General features: G+C 46.5%; 1 protein-coding gene across 9 annotated transcripts in view; it reads left to right on the top strand.

Moving 5' to 3' along the window:
- Positions 1-6,674: 6,674 nt before the first annotated feature.
- LMBR1 (limb development membrane protein 1) overlaps positions 6,675-14,923 on the top strand; it is a 156,891-nt gene continuing 148,642 nt past the window's right edge. For 2 of the 9 annotated variants that reach the window (XM_070266117.1, XM_070266114.1), the window contains exon 1: positions 6,712-6,862. Coding sequence is in view for 3 of the 9 variants with exons in the window: in XM_070266119.1 (XP_070122220.1) it covers positions 6,938-7,013 (76 nt within the window). In the remaining 6 variants the exon portion in view is untranslated. Of the gene's footprint in view, positions 7,014-14,923 lie in introns of all 9 variants that reach the window. The other 7 variants (XM_023640108.2, XM_023640107.2, XM_070266113.1 and 4 more) reach the window with 7 other exon arrangements.

Genomic DNA, 14,923 nt, shown 5'->3' with positions numbered 1-14,923 from the left:
TAAGCGTTTGTTTAGTCTTTAATCCCCAGTGTAAAAGTTACAAGTTTGCCCTGAATTCCTTAGAAACTTGTGAATGTTTCATAGATACATAACCCAATGTGTAAACGTCAGCACAATCCATGCTTAGATCCTGGTTTTTCAGATGATGATGATGACGATAGCCAACTTTTACAGCGTTTTTGCACCTTATGGATATGCCAGTTAATTACAATAACCGTGTCAGGTAAGCATCTCCATCATTTCCATTTTACAGATGAGAAAACAGAGGCACAGAGCAGATAAGTGACTTGCCCAAGGTCGTGCAGCTGAGGTGTGGTGAAGCTGGCATTCAAACCCAGTACTCTGATTTCTGAGACTGTGTTCTTAACCTCTATGCTGCCTAATTGTCAAAGGATCAGTTCCTCTAATGCTGTTAACAAGAGGCCAGGCAAGCACTCAATGCAACACGCTGCTGAGCCAGGCCCGCGGGCGGCACAGCAGAGGTGGTGGGTAGAGGCAGGGCTGGGCGCCTGTCCTGCCGCCGAGACTGATGTGCAAACTGGGAGCCTAGTGCTGCCCGGAGACCACAGTGTGTTTCCCTTGTCCACTCTTGCCTGCTCCCGTAGGTGACCACGCCACACCTTTTCTCTCCCGGGACCTCAAACACTGCTCTGCATCCTTCCCTCTGGTGGCTGACGTTGCTCCTTATGTCCCTGAGAAAAGACTGGCCAACAGAAGGGAACCTTCACGTGCTCCCTGTTGTGAGCTGAGCTGTGTCGCCCGAAATTCACATGCTGATGTCCTGACCCCCAGGACCTCAGACGTGACTGTATTGCTGATGGGGCCTTTAAAGAGACAGGGTAAAATGAGGTCACATGGGCTGGCCCTAATCCAATGTGACTGGTGTCCATTTAAGAAGAGATTAGGACACAGACATACATGCCCAGGAGAGAGGCCTCAAGAGGAACCATCCCCGCCCCCACCTTGGTCCCAGACTTCCAGACCCTGGACCCGTGAGATAAGTTTTTGTTGTTTAAACTGTTCAGTCCGGGGTACGTTGTTATGGCCGCCCCAGGAAACTAGTACACCCACCCCACCACCTCTCTCCCCTCCCTGCCCCTGGATCCACATACGCTGCCCCCTCTGTAATAAGGAACAATGAATTTATTTCACCCCTGTAGAAAATCAACAAATGTACAAACTGCTGGTGAGACTTTTGATTAGCATGAAGTAATGGGCGTTCCTCAACTCACATGTACTTTCATGCATTTAGAACTGTTTTCTTAAGAAAAATCCTGTTTTCCCTTCAGCAGCCCCCTTGGTCCAGCTCTCCAGACACCTGGGATGACCAGCCATCAGGTGGAGGTCTTGTTCAGTTTCCTCCGTTTTCACGAAAAGATGGCCATCTTTTATCATCTGTTTGTTTGCCTTTGGCCCACAATTTGGAAAATCTTCCCTTTAGCTGACTCCCATGGTGTGCTGTAACTTTTCAATAGCGGGCTCTCCAAGGAGGAGGACAAAGTGTAGCATTTGCTGATTCCCATGGTGTAAATGCTCCCGCTGGGACGAGTCCAGCTCCCCAGGCGAGGCCATCAAATGAGGAGCGGCACTCCTGCCCTGGTGGCCTGACCAGCCACTACTCCTGGAGCCGGGGGCAGAGCGGGGTTTGGACCTACGGGTGTACTTAAGCACAGACCGAACGCAAACACCTCCTCAGGCACACCAGTGAGTGCAGAAGAGTCCAGGGGGTGGGCAGGGAGTGGCTAGGGCAGAATCACCAAAGAGGAGCCCAGGAGTTCTGTGATGTGTCACCCGTGAGGATGCAAGGTTTTGGTCTGAGTGCCTGGCGGGCAGCCAAGCGACTGTGAAAAAAGCAGGAGCGAATGAACCAGACGGGCGGAGGTGCCAATGTGGACCACGGAAACTAGGTCAGGTTGCTCACCCTCTCCAAGCCTTGAGCCCCGGGAGCCCCTGTGTGGGTGTCTTCAAAGGTAAAATGGAGCTGATGATACCTGCTTTGCAGGGTTATTGTTATAGTTAAACTACAAAACGAATGTGAGATGCCTGGAATGTGATGGTTCTTCTACAAAAGCTTGTGCCCCACTACCCCATCTTTCTCCCATTCGCGTATTTAGTTATTTATCCAACAATGGCTCACTGAGCTCCTAATGTGTGCTGGGCACTGTGCGTGGTGTTGGAAAATAGTAAACAAGTCAAAGTCTGTGCCATGTCTAGACTAGACAGACAGAAAACAAACCCACACATAAATCATGTCGATGGTCCTGTTTTGAGGAAGGTTATATAAGGTGGAGCAAGTGAGCATAACTGGGTTGGGTGTGGGTGGCTGCTGTAGCTACAGTGTCTGTGACGGCCTCACTAAGGTGGTAACATTTATGCTGCCTGGTGAGGAGAAGGGGGCAGTTGTGACAGGGAAGAGCATTTTGGGCAGAAAGGACAGCAAGTTCAAAGGCCCTGAGGCGGGGCGAGGGGAGAGGAGTGGTGGAGAGGAGGCTGGAGAGGTGGGCAGGGGCGGGTCCTGGGGTCCCTGCAGGTCTCATGGGGGGTTAGGGTTTGTTAAGTGTGATGGGGATCTCTGGGGGAGGGGCGAATCTGATTACACACTTCTCACTTGGAATGCATTGCTGGGGGCAACTGATGAGAGACTGGGAAGAGCAGAAGCAGGGACACAGCTCAGGGGCCACTTGAGAGATGAGGCGGCCTGGACCAGGAGACAGCCGGGGAGGTGTGAGAAGCGGTTGGATTCAAGACATGTTTCGGTGGGAGGGTCAGCAATTTTGCTGGTGGGTTGGCTGTCGGATGCCAGGGGCAGTGTGGAATTCAGGACGGCCCTCGGGTGTGGAGTGAAGCATCTGATGCCCATCTTCTTCTTCCTCCTAACCCATTAAAACTCCAACAGAAACATGGGTTTGCGTGGAAAGTTTCCAAACTAATTTTTAAGACCGTCAGCAGAATTTTAGTGCTGATAGGCAACTGAGGCATCGTTAATTTAACTGAGGCCCAGAAGGTCACACAGCCCGTTCATAGCAGAACTGGCACCTGGTTTCCAGAATCCTTGCTTAGTGCTTATTCTACTGTAAGATGCTCCCTTTAGCAAGCGGTCAAGTTGAGGTAGAGACCCACAGTTTAGGCTACCAGACAGTGGTGTTTGTTAAAACAATTCCTTTATTAAGACATGATTCATCTAATCTATATCTATATATAATGCATATATAGAAAGAGAATGCATAAGAACCATACAACAAGGAGTTGTGAACTACACTCGCCCAGGTTTAAGAAATGAGCATTATCATTCTCTTTGCAGTCCCCTGAATGCCTCTCACCAATCTCTTCTCTGCTCTCCCTTCTTAGAGGTTTATCATGCCTCTGCTCTTCTTCATAATTCTACTCACGTTTGTATCCCTAAATAATACCTTGTTTTCTTTTGCACGGTTTTGAACTTTATGTGAAAGGAATCATACTGTGTGCGTTCTTCTCTGACTTTCTATTGTCAACACTGTCTCGGAGGTTCATCCCTATTGTTCCTCGCAGCTGTAGTTCACCGATTTTTTCCCTCCAGGATAATGTTCCACTGCAGGAACACGTCACAGTTTATTTACCCATTCCACTGTGGATGGACAGCTGGGTTGTTTCCAGACTTTCGCTTGTTCATATCTCCTGCTGCGAGTGTTTGGAAAAGGGAAAAAAACCCCTTTGGCAGAGGCTGGAAGGAATGCAGGTTACACCCGAGTATCACTTGGCTTGGTTTTGTATAGAGCATAAAGAGGGGTAAAAAAAGGTCCCTGTTTCCTTTTGTCTCAAAACTTTGATCTTATTGTGACCAAGAGAATCAAAGCAAGGCCTTGTGAAGTGGGGGGACTTATCCTGAATTTTGAAAGTTTCAAGGACGTGACGTAATAGTGGAGTACACAGTAACACACAGTATTCTCAGTTGTGGACACATGGGTAATGGCGGAAATGTTGGCAATGTCCATACAACCAGCTACATTGGTACAGAAATTTGAAGACTTACTGAAGTTTGAAGAGCTTCGGGAAATTTCTCAGGGCAGCTGATCTCCAGATCAATAAAAATGTGTTAGGTGTCGCCCCTGTGCACGGTATTCTAACAGGTACTGCAGGAGGCACGCAGGGGTTTGCAAGATGCAGGAAAAGATACTCCAGACCTTAAAGAGCTTATATTCTGGCTGTAGATAGACACCTACACACAAAATTTGACTTAAAATATAAGGGCACATGTGCTAAGTGTCAAAGGAAGGGCTGAGAACATAACGTTGTGGGTTTTCTGTTTCTCCCTGGACTGTAAGCTCTATGAGAGCAGGACTGAGGCAGTTTCCTCTCCCTGTGTGTCTGTGCTTTTGAGTGAATGAGTGAATGAAGAGACCGGGATTGTCAGGAGACTCTGAGGAGAGAGCAGGTGTCGGTGTGAACACTGAGGGGTGGTAACACTGAATCCAAACAGGATGAAAGGGAACATGGAATGGGTAAGAACGTGGAAAGGGCCTGGGCACCGGGCAGACAGTGGGGGTGGAGAGAGGAGGAAGCCAGGCTCCTGGAAAGGGCTCTTTAGGAAAGAAGTGGGGAGGATGGCTGGAAGGGCAGCGTGGGGCCCAGAAGTTGAGGTCTTGAAGGCCAAGTTAAAGAGTTTGATTCTCTTCTACAGTTAATGGGAATAAGTGCATTGCAGTGCTTTCAGCAGGGGAGAAAAACTGTGTTTTGGGGAGATTCATCTTTTAGAGGATACAGAAAAGAGGGTGTCAGCTGGGCCAATGGAGATAACCAGGCCACCCATCTCCAGCCTGGTTGGGGCTCATAGACACAGTGGCAGGGGTCCTAAGAAGGGACAAGGCCTAATGTACAAGCACTTCTCAATAGCTATTTATTTTCTAATGTCCCTTTGGCCAAAGCAAGACACATGCCCAGGCTCAGATTCAAAGGGTGGAAAATAGACTCCACTTTTTTTTTTTTCTGAGGAAGATTCACCCCAAGCTCACATCTGTGCCAATCTTCCTCTTTTTTTTTGTATGTGAGCTGCTGTCACAGCATGGCCACTGATAGAGTGGTGTAGGTCTGTGCCAGGGAACTGAACCTCGGCTGCTGGAGCACACTGAACTTAGCTACTAGGCCACAGGGGCTGGCCCTAGACTCCACTTCTCAATGAAGGAGGGGCAAAGCCATGAGGCGAACAGGCAAGTGCATAGGGAGGGGTAAGCTTATAGCCATTTTTGAAATCTGCTATCCTAGATTAAGTGTTGTAAGTACCAAAGAGAGGGAAACAACTAAGATCAAAGGTGGGTGAGCCTCTATAGACAACTGCATTAAAGAAAATGAAAAGGTCTAGATGGTTGGAGTTTTGGGTTAGAAAGATCAGAAATGCCGCACACATCCACTTTCTGGGATACGTGTCTGAATGCCACACACCTTAAAAGCTGATCTGCTGACCCTCTGGTTTGGAGACATTAACCCAGAAATTATCCAGGTCAGTTCAGGTGGGTATTTACCCAGCTCTCAGAACCCGGGTGTCCAGAAAAACAGACTCAGATACTTCTGTGTCTTTCCCGGGTTCTCCAGGGTATGGAGACATTTTAGAAATAAAGGTGAACACTGAATTTAACCAGTTGGAAGTTATTCCTGGTTTCTTATCAGCCTATGACAGCAGGGACACTCACCAGAACCAGTCTCATGTTCTCTGAGTGTTCCCACTACCCACATTTTCAGGTATAGCGCATCGCAGGCACAGTCTTTGGCACAGCTTTTCAGGGGCCATAAAAAAGTTTGAGTTGTGAAAAAAATTTTAACTCAAGATTGCAAAAAGATACCGCAAAACCTAAATAAATATATATCATAAGAATCATTTGAAAGCAATTTGTAGATTTTCTTGCTTCCTAAGAATTCTCAATTAGAGATGCCAAAAAAATTCACAGCCAATAGAAATTTAAATGACCTCCTTCTAGCCAAATAAATCCAAAAGTAAAATGATAACTATTCCTTCCAACTCAATTTTATAGCAAAAACAACAACAACAAAAATATACTTAATGCAGGATGGGCGTGAATTATTGTGTTGTGCATGGTTGGCAGTCCCCCAACTAAACGTGCTCTCGAGGGTCTCCGGAAGGTCATAAAACCGCTCTAGGAAGCGGGCTACTCTACGACTTGGCAAGGGCCTCACATTCGAGGCTATCTACGTTTTCCAGTTGGGGGAGGCCGAGACCTGTGGCAGCCCAACCCCTTATCAGACGCAGAGAAGCCAGGTTTCCGGGGTTTCCGCCCAAAGCGTGTTCTGAAACAACCGATTTCTGACCTGTGCCTACCGCGCTTGAGTGAGTTTCCGTGGGAGACCCGCTCGACTCTGCCCAAGGGCTCTGCAGGCTGAGCTGGGTGCTGAGTGCTGGGTGCTGAGTGCTGAGTGCCGGGTGCCGGGCTGGGGGCACTCACTGGAGTTGCCATAAACGATTAACTCCTCTGGGGAACGAGAGCGCCGAGACTGCGCCGGCCCGCCCACTGCCATTATTCGACCCTAACGGGTGGGAGAACGCGCCCCACAAACCCGCCCCCATCGCATCCTGGCCGGTTCCGGGCCGGCCTCCCGCGGCCTCTGCCAGCCTCAGCCCTTGGGGGCGTGGCCCAAAGCTCCGCCCCTAGTCGCCCAGGCCCCGCCCCTCCAGGCCCCCGCCCCCTGAGCCTCCCGGCCTGCGGCCTCAGGCCCCGCGGAGGACGCGGCGCGCTCCTCTGACGCGTGGCGCCTTCCTCTGACGTCAGGCCCCACCCCGCCCCGCCCCGGCCCGCGCGGCGCCCGCCCTCCGCAGCCGGAGCGGCTTAGCGTGAGGTGGCGGCCGGTCGTGGTCACGGTCCCTGCTGCGGCTGCGGTGAGCCGCTCCCGTCCCCGGCCGGCGGGCGATGGTGCGGCGGAGCGCGCGTACGCGGGCGGCGCGGCGGCGGGCATGAGGGAGGATGGAAGGGCAGGACGAGGTGTCGGCGCGGGAGCAGCACTTCCACAGCCAAGTGCGGGAGTCCACGGTGAGCGGCGGGAGGCGGCCGTCCTCCCCGGGCTCGCCGCCGTGCCCCCGCGGCCCCGCCCGCCCCCCGGGCTCCCTCTGTCCCCCAAGCCCGCCTCAGGGCCCCCGCGGCGCCTGCCCGCCCCGCCGGCTCGCCCCCCGTGTCCCCCGCGCTCGCCCCCCTCGGCGCCCGCCCGCCTCCCGCGCTCGCCGCCCTCGAGCTCGCCCCCTGTGCCCCCGCGGCTCCCTCCAGCCCCCGCGCTGGCCTCCCGTGACCCCTGGGCTCGGCCCCTGCTGCCCCCTATGTCCACAGCGGCCCCACCCCGCCCCCTGGGCTCGGTCCCCGCGGCCCCCTGGCTCCCCGGGCGTGCCCCTCTCCGCCCCGACGGCTGCCATCCTCCGTCCCCCACCTCGGGTCCCCGCGGCGGCCTCCCCTCTGCCCCGTCCCGCCCTCGGCGCCTCATCCCGCCCGCCGTCCTGCGCCCCACGCCCTCCCTCAAGGGTCGGGTCGAATCGCCTGTCCTCCCGCGGGGACGCCGCGGTGCCCCCTGCGCCCTCACCGCCCGCGCTCTGCCTGACCTCCGGGCGGGGGCCGCTCGGGCGGGCGCGGGAGGCAGGTGGAGGCGCAGGTGGAGCCGCTGGGGGGCGGGGGGGGCGCGGGCCTCGCAGCCCAGCCGTCCCGGTGCGGTAGCGCACCCCTTCCGGCCCCCCGCGCCGTGGCAGCCCAGCTTAGCTTGCCTGAGGGCCGAAACCTGCCGTTTGGGGTGGGAAGACCGGCGATTTATGGGATTGAGGGGCTGACCAGAAGTCCTTTGTGCTCTGGAAGCGACTTCTTGTGGGAGGCATCCTTACTTGGTCCCCTATTTGGTCTGTGCTGCTGGCAGGGGTCGGGAAGCAGGCGTGGCCTTAGAAATCTGCTTTGATGCTTGTCCCTTTTCCTGATGCACGAGAACACGTTTTAATTGTTTATGTTTTCATAACAGTGTAAAATATGTCAATTTTATGTATTTCTGTTTACCCCTCCCCTCTTCTAACCAACTTCTCTCAAATTCAGTCACACTCTCGGTTTGAGGTGAAAAAATTCTGGGTTAGAATTGCCTAGTTTGTGTAGTTATTGATGTTGAACATTGAGAATCACTTTGCCAAGTCATACCTTGAAATAAAGAGGAGATACAGAGTCTGAACTAGTGGAATTTGATACAGCATATTTAGTTTAAGTTTAATTTTATTATTGAAGCTAGAATAAACAGAGAAGGGCATAATCGTAGGTGTACGCTTGAAGCGTTTCAAACTAAACACACCTGTGTAATCTTGAACCCAGATTGGGAAACAGTATGACTAGCATCCCGGAGGCCTATCCTCTTTCTCTTTCCGGTTACTCTCCCCTCCACCACGAGTAACCCCTTCCCTACTTTAATAGATGAGTTTTGCTTAGTCTTGAACTTGTATATAAATGGAAGCTTAGAGAATGCACTCTTTGGTGCCTGGTTTCTTTCACTCAGCAGTGTGGAATTCCTCCATGTTGTGTGTGGTTATAATTCATTTTCAGTGCTGTAGTTGTGTGGCTATAGCACAATTTATTTTTATTTTACTGTGGGTAGGTGCTTCAGTAGTTTCCAGGTTTTGGCTATGAATATTCTTATACACGCTTTTGGTGAACATATGTATGCTTTTCTGTTAGGTATGTACCTAGGAGTGGAGCTGCTAGGTTATTGATTGTACGTTTGTTCCTCTTTGGTGGGTACTTTTAGACAGTTTGCCAGAGTGGTTGTATGAGAGATGTGGTTGCTTCCCATCTTTACAACACAGTATTTTCTCTCCTTTTTTATTTTAGCCATTTTAGTAAGTGTGTCATAGTATTTATTGCATAAAAGATTTTATTTGCATTTCTCTGATGATTAATGAGTTTGAGCACCTTTTCATATGTTTATTGGTCATTTGGAAATCTTTAAGTGTCTTCATCTTTTTCCTAGTTTTAGAATAGTTTGTCTTTTCAATATTGATTTGTGAGAGTTCTCTAATTATTCTCGATCTGATACCTTGGTCAGATACATATATTGCAAATTTTTTTTCCAGTCTGTGGATGCCTTTTCGCTGGCTTAATGATATCTTCTAATGAGCAGAAATTCTTAATTCTAATGTAGTTCACTTTGTCAAATTTTTTTTTAATTCTCAATACTTTTTAATGTCCTTTTAAGAAGTCTTTGCTTTCTCCAAGGTTATGAAGATGTTCTCTTGTGCTTTCCTCTAAATGCTTTGTAGATTTACTCTTCCCATTCAGATCTGCAGTTCATCTGTGATTTATATGTTGTGTAATGTTGTGAAGTAGGAGTCATATATGTTTTTTTCACTTAGATGTCCAGTTGCTTCAGCACTGTTTGTGACCTTTGTCACAAGTTAGGTAACTGTATATTTGCGGTAAATTTTGGACTCTGCTGTTCCATTAGTGTATTGGTTTTTGGCTTTATTTTAAACTAGTTAGATCTCCTGTCGTTGGATGGAGAAAGGGATCCATGTTATAGCAGCTAGGAGCTTTATTACTTTTGTCTACTCCCTGGAAACGATTCCGTTTGGTACTGATTTTAGAGTTCCTTAGTTCTGCTCCTTGTCATCACCGCTTCCCCTGGCCCAGCAGCCTTGGGTGGTGAGCATACTCCACACTCTGCAGAACCAGTCCAGACAGGTACCAAGCTTAGTCCGTTTCCAGTCTTTGGTATTCCTTCCTCAAATTATTCATATTTAGAGTGAAGAAAAATGCTTGATTTTTCTCTAGGACTCGTTGCCAGTTCTTTTAGTTATTCATCTCTTTGGTTTTGCCATATAATGCCATAATTTTTGTTTAACTTTTTTATTGAGATAAAATATACATAACATACAATTTACCATTTTTAAGTGTACAGTTCAGTGGCTTGAAGTACATTCAGATTGTTGCGCATCCATCACCACTATCCATCTCCAGAACTTTTTCATCATTCCAAACTGCAACTCTGTCCCCATGGATCAATAAGTCCCCTTTCCTCCCTCCTTCCAGCTTCTGGTAATCGTCATTCTACTTCCTGTCTCTATGAATTTGACTATTCCAGGTGTCTCATATAAGTGGAATCATACAGTATTTGTCCTTTTGTGTTTGGCTTATTTCCCTTAGCGTAATGTTTTCAAGTTATCCATGTTATAGCGTGTGTCAGAATTTCTTTCCTTTTTAAGGCTGGATAATATTTCATTGTGTGTATAAACCACATTTTGCTTATCTATTCATTTGTCAATGAATGTTTTGGTTGTTTCCTTGTTATTGTGAATATGCTGCTATGATGAACATGGGTGTACTGATATGTCTTCGAGACCTTGCTTTCAATTCTTTTAGATATCTACCCCGAGGTGGAATTGCTGTATTGTATGGTAATTCTATGTTTAATTTTTTGAGGAACTCTACTGTTTTCTGCAGTGGCTACACCATTTTATATTCCCAACAGCAGTGTTCCGGGGTTCCAGTTTCTCCACATTCTTGCCAACACATGTTGTTTTCTGTTTTTTTAAAAAAACGGTTATCCTAATGAGTGTACAGTGATATCAGATCACATCAACATCAGCGATTAGTGTTGCTGAGCATTGTTTCATGTGCTTATTGGCTGTTTGTTTGCCTTCTTTGGAGAAATGTCTATTCAAGTCCTTTACCCATTTTTGAATTGGGTGGTTGTTTTGTTGAGTTTTAGGAGTTCTTTGTATGTTCTGGATATTAATCCCTTATTAGATGCGTGATTTGCAAATATTTTCTCCCATTCTGTGGGCTGCCTTTTTTATTCTGTTTATAGTGTCCTTTGATGCACAAAAGTTTTTCATTTTGATGAAGTCCAATTTATCCTATATCCTAGAAATCATTGCTAAATCCAGTGTCATGAAGATTTCCCCCTATGTTTTCTTCTAAGTTTTATAGTTTTAACTCTTACATTTAGGTCTTTTCTTCATTTTGAGTTAATTTTTGTGTGTGATGCGGTGTTTAACTTTTAAATACTTATGTAATAATCTTATTTTGTCTTTAATATCTCACAGTTCTCTTGTCAGTTACTTTAATTGTCACATTGGACTTTATTAATATCACTTGGTAATGATCCATTCCCTTTCTTCTTTTTGCTATCTTTTTTCCCTTTTTTTTGGACTTCAGGTGCACAGAATTGGATTAATTATAATCCTTGGTTCATATGTACACTTTTCATTGGTCTGTGTGTGACCTGCTTTTGATTAACCTATTTTAAATAATATGCACCCATGAACCATCACCCAGGATACTAAAACACTGACTCTAGTTTATTAATATCCAGTAGGAGAATGAAACATTGAAAGTAATTTATACATGCCTTTTCTTTATGCCTGTCTAGTTGCACAGCAACACTTGTCTTTCAGTACAGCTGTTCTTTGAAGGCATTCACTTAGATAATAGCTTCAAAATGGTTTTCTTACATTGATGCCACTTTCACTAATATATTATTACTTTAAAATGATCATAGATTAATATATAACCATACCAAAAAGTCCCCATAATCCCTTCATCAAATTAGTAATAAATAATATTTATTGAGTGCTTACCAGGTTATCTTATTTGAGTCTCCCAACAGCCCTGTGAAGTAGGTCCTTCACAGCACGTCGCCAAGGTGGCACCGTCAGTGTGCAGGGCAACCAAGGTCTGACTCCAGGCAGGCCGGCTCCACAGCCTGTGCTATATTTACAGTCTGTAAAGTTTAAACCACCGTGACAGGGTTAAGTGGGGTTCAGCTAGGTTGGTTACATAAAATGCGGGGTTGGCTTACTGTAAGGCTAACAAAAAGACCAGGGGAGCCTATGAAGCTAGCTGGCAGGGAGTTTTGGGGTCTGGCTGCACAATCTCAGTTCTTGCTTATCGTGGCTATGGTTTAAGCTCCCTCACTTGGCTGTAATATTTTTGGGGACAATTCTGGGGTTGACTAGGACTTTTACAACAGTAGAGATTTTAGGACCCTCCCATTTATTTGGCTCCCTTTTGGCCAAATAGGGGTGGGGAAATAATGAGGATGCCAGGAATCATCCTTCACTTAGTGCTTCCCTAGGTGAGTTTACCTGGCTTTTCCCAGAGGGTCGATCTCTTACCTTCATGGGTTACTCCTTGTCCTGGAGATAAAAACTTTATCCCTTCCCACTTGGGAAAGGAATTGGGGAGAAGGTGGGAGCCAGTCACCAATCTTGTATATAAATTTGGACTACAGTTGTCTGGGGGTCCATGGTCTTTTCTGACCTTTGTCATTACCCTCCAGCCAAAGACCACCAGGAACGCACCTGTAGTTGGACAAGTTCAGTTTATTGTGTGTTGCAGTGAGAGAAAATGCATACCGTGGGGAACCGTGGGGCATCTCAGTATCAGAAAGGAAATTTTTAAAGTAGGATTTGGGCTTGTATTAGGTTATTTGAGAAGAATTTAAGGAAGTGGGGCTTTGGTCTGTATTGGATGCTGTTAGGAAGCAGAGATAATTCTATGATTGGGTATCTTAATAAATCTTACCTAGAAGGAAAGAAGACTATAGTGAGGCTAAAACTGTTATTTGATAAAGAAGCAAGTTATTCATATTAGCCAGGGTGGGGAGATGTTTTGCCATTTTTATGATTTGAACAGTGTTCCTGTTTTTTGCCTTTGTCCGGGCATGATACGGAGTAGTCTTATTTGTTCTTTATCCATTGTGGTGATGGAGTGGCCTTCTCTGATGGTCTCTGACATTGCTCGTCTTCAACAGCAGTATCATCCAGGCCTAGCTGTGAGTGCCTCGCTCTGAGTTGCTAGCCAGTTTGTAGCAACACTAAGGCCTAGCTGATAGCAGCAGCCCAGCTCCCAGATATCGGGGGCTGCTTTTCTCTTTCTCATCATGGTCATAAAGTCTTATAATGGAATGGTGTAGTAGACACAAATCCAATAGCCAACATATATTGAAATGATTTTATAACACGTTTTATACCAGTGAGCAAAAAGGAATGGGATAGAGATATAGAGGATTCTTTGTATTTGATTTTGCTAAACTGTGTTAAATTGGTTTTCCCTGGTAGGCAGTACAGTGGCCCATAAAGATGTCCATGAGGTAGTCCCTGGAACCTGTGAATACGCTGTTTTACATGGTAGATGGGACTTTGCAGAGGTGATTATGTTAAAAGGGAGATTATCCTAGATCATCTGGGTGAGTGCAGTGTAATCAGGAGGGTCAGAGTCAGAGAAGGCGATATGATGACGAGCAGAGGTTGGCGTGATGCACTTTGAGGGTGGGGGAAGGGGCCACAAGCCGAGGAACGTGGTTGGACTCCAGAAGCTGGAAAAGTCAGGGACATGGAATCTCCCTAGAGTCTCTAGAAGAAACCAGCCCCGTTGACCCCTTGCCTTTAGCCCAATGAGTCCCGTTTTGGGTTTCTGACCTCCAGAACTATGAGGTAATAAATATGTGTTGTTTGAAGTTACTAAGTTTGTAGTAATTAGTAACCACAGCTTTGGGCTACCCTGCTCTCCTGGTGAGTATACCTCATGTGTCTCCCTAGTTCTGTACTGAGGCCTTCCTGATTACACTCGAGATGTTTTTCTTCCTATTCTTTCCTTCTTAAGTGACCATTAGAAGTATATGTCCTGAGAGGTGTAGCCATCCAGAGGACGTCATATCCTTTCAGCGTGATTTCCAGTGTTAGTCTTCCTTTTGTTGCCAAGCCAAAGGTATGCAGTGGGATAGAATATAAAATCTCTGAGAGCCGTATGCTTTTGTTTTATTCTCCACAGTGCCTGTAGTAGACATCTGTAGATATTCACTCATGATGATGTTAGGGCTTTGAAAATTATGTCCAAATATAATAGTATAGGTTAATTTCTTGAAGACCTTGGTAGTAAGATAATTCAAACAATTTAAGTCATTACAGGGAAAAACAGACATGAGGAAATAAAGTTTGGAATTTATCTTTGAAAGCCCTTATGAATGTTTTAATACTTAAAACAATCCAGAAAGGACACCAAATAAAGACAATAAATTTTAATTTCACACTGTTAATATGTTATCTTTTGTGCGTTAGAATCTTTTCAGACTCGTCTTCCCTAGAATTTCAATGAAATCCTTGTAAATTCATTTTGAATTGTTTTCAATAATATGCATTCGGAGAAGTATTTCCTTATGTCTGTTCCTCCTTCCAGATGTTTAGTGTCTTTCTGATTTTTGACTTGGAGTTGTTGACTCCTGGGACCCAGCTGCTTGCTTTCATTCCCCTGATACAGAAGAGCTTGTGTGCTAGAGGTGGAAGAAGCATTGGGTGAGCTTTCCCAGACACTGGGTCTAGAACCCTCGCTCTGCCCTGGAGGACTCCGTGTTGGAACACTTGTCTTTTAGGTACCTGTCTTCCTGCTGCCCTCACAGACAGTGGTGGGCTGCCCTCCACAGCCTTCCCAAGGTGTCATTGGAAAGACCATTCCTCTCTGTCATCCCGCTTTAGCTGTCTTTCCATTGCTGACCAACTGATCTCCACCAGGAGTGACATGAAATTTGGGAATGCTAGAATTTCTTGGTTTTTAGTGAGCTTTGTAGAACTAAATTTGCGTAAACTTGAAATTGTGTGGGGGGAACTTGAAGCTGGAGAGGGAATACAGTATAATTTTTTTTTTGTGGTAGGACTCATGTTAAAACTCATGGTGTTTCAGTTGTGTAGGCCATAGACCTTCTAGATAGGAATTGTGAAAGTTACTCTGATATTTAATTAATATCAGTTTTTCATATGTGTCTTCTTGGGGGCTTGAGATTCAGGAACATTCAAAGTACAGTTTTTGGCCTTAAGAAGTCATTCATCTAATATTATTTTACTTTAAATTTACTATGTATCTTTCATATAGCACCATAACCAAATAAGGAATTTGACAAAAAGCTGAGCATTTAGGACTGTGAACAGGATTGT

The sequence above is a fragment of the Equus caballus genome, chromosome 4 (genome assembly GCF_041296265.1).
Source record: "Equus caballus isolate H_3958 breed thoroughbred chromosome 4, TB-T2T, whole genome shotgun sequence".
Lineage (NCBI taxonomy): Eukaryota > Metazoa > Chordata > Mammalia > Perissodactyla > Equidae > Equus > Equus caballus.
The sequence above is the reverse complement of the archived record's forward strand: the minus strand, read 5'-3'. Positions and strand labels throughout refer to the sequence as shown.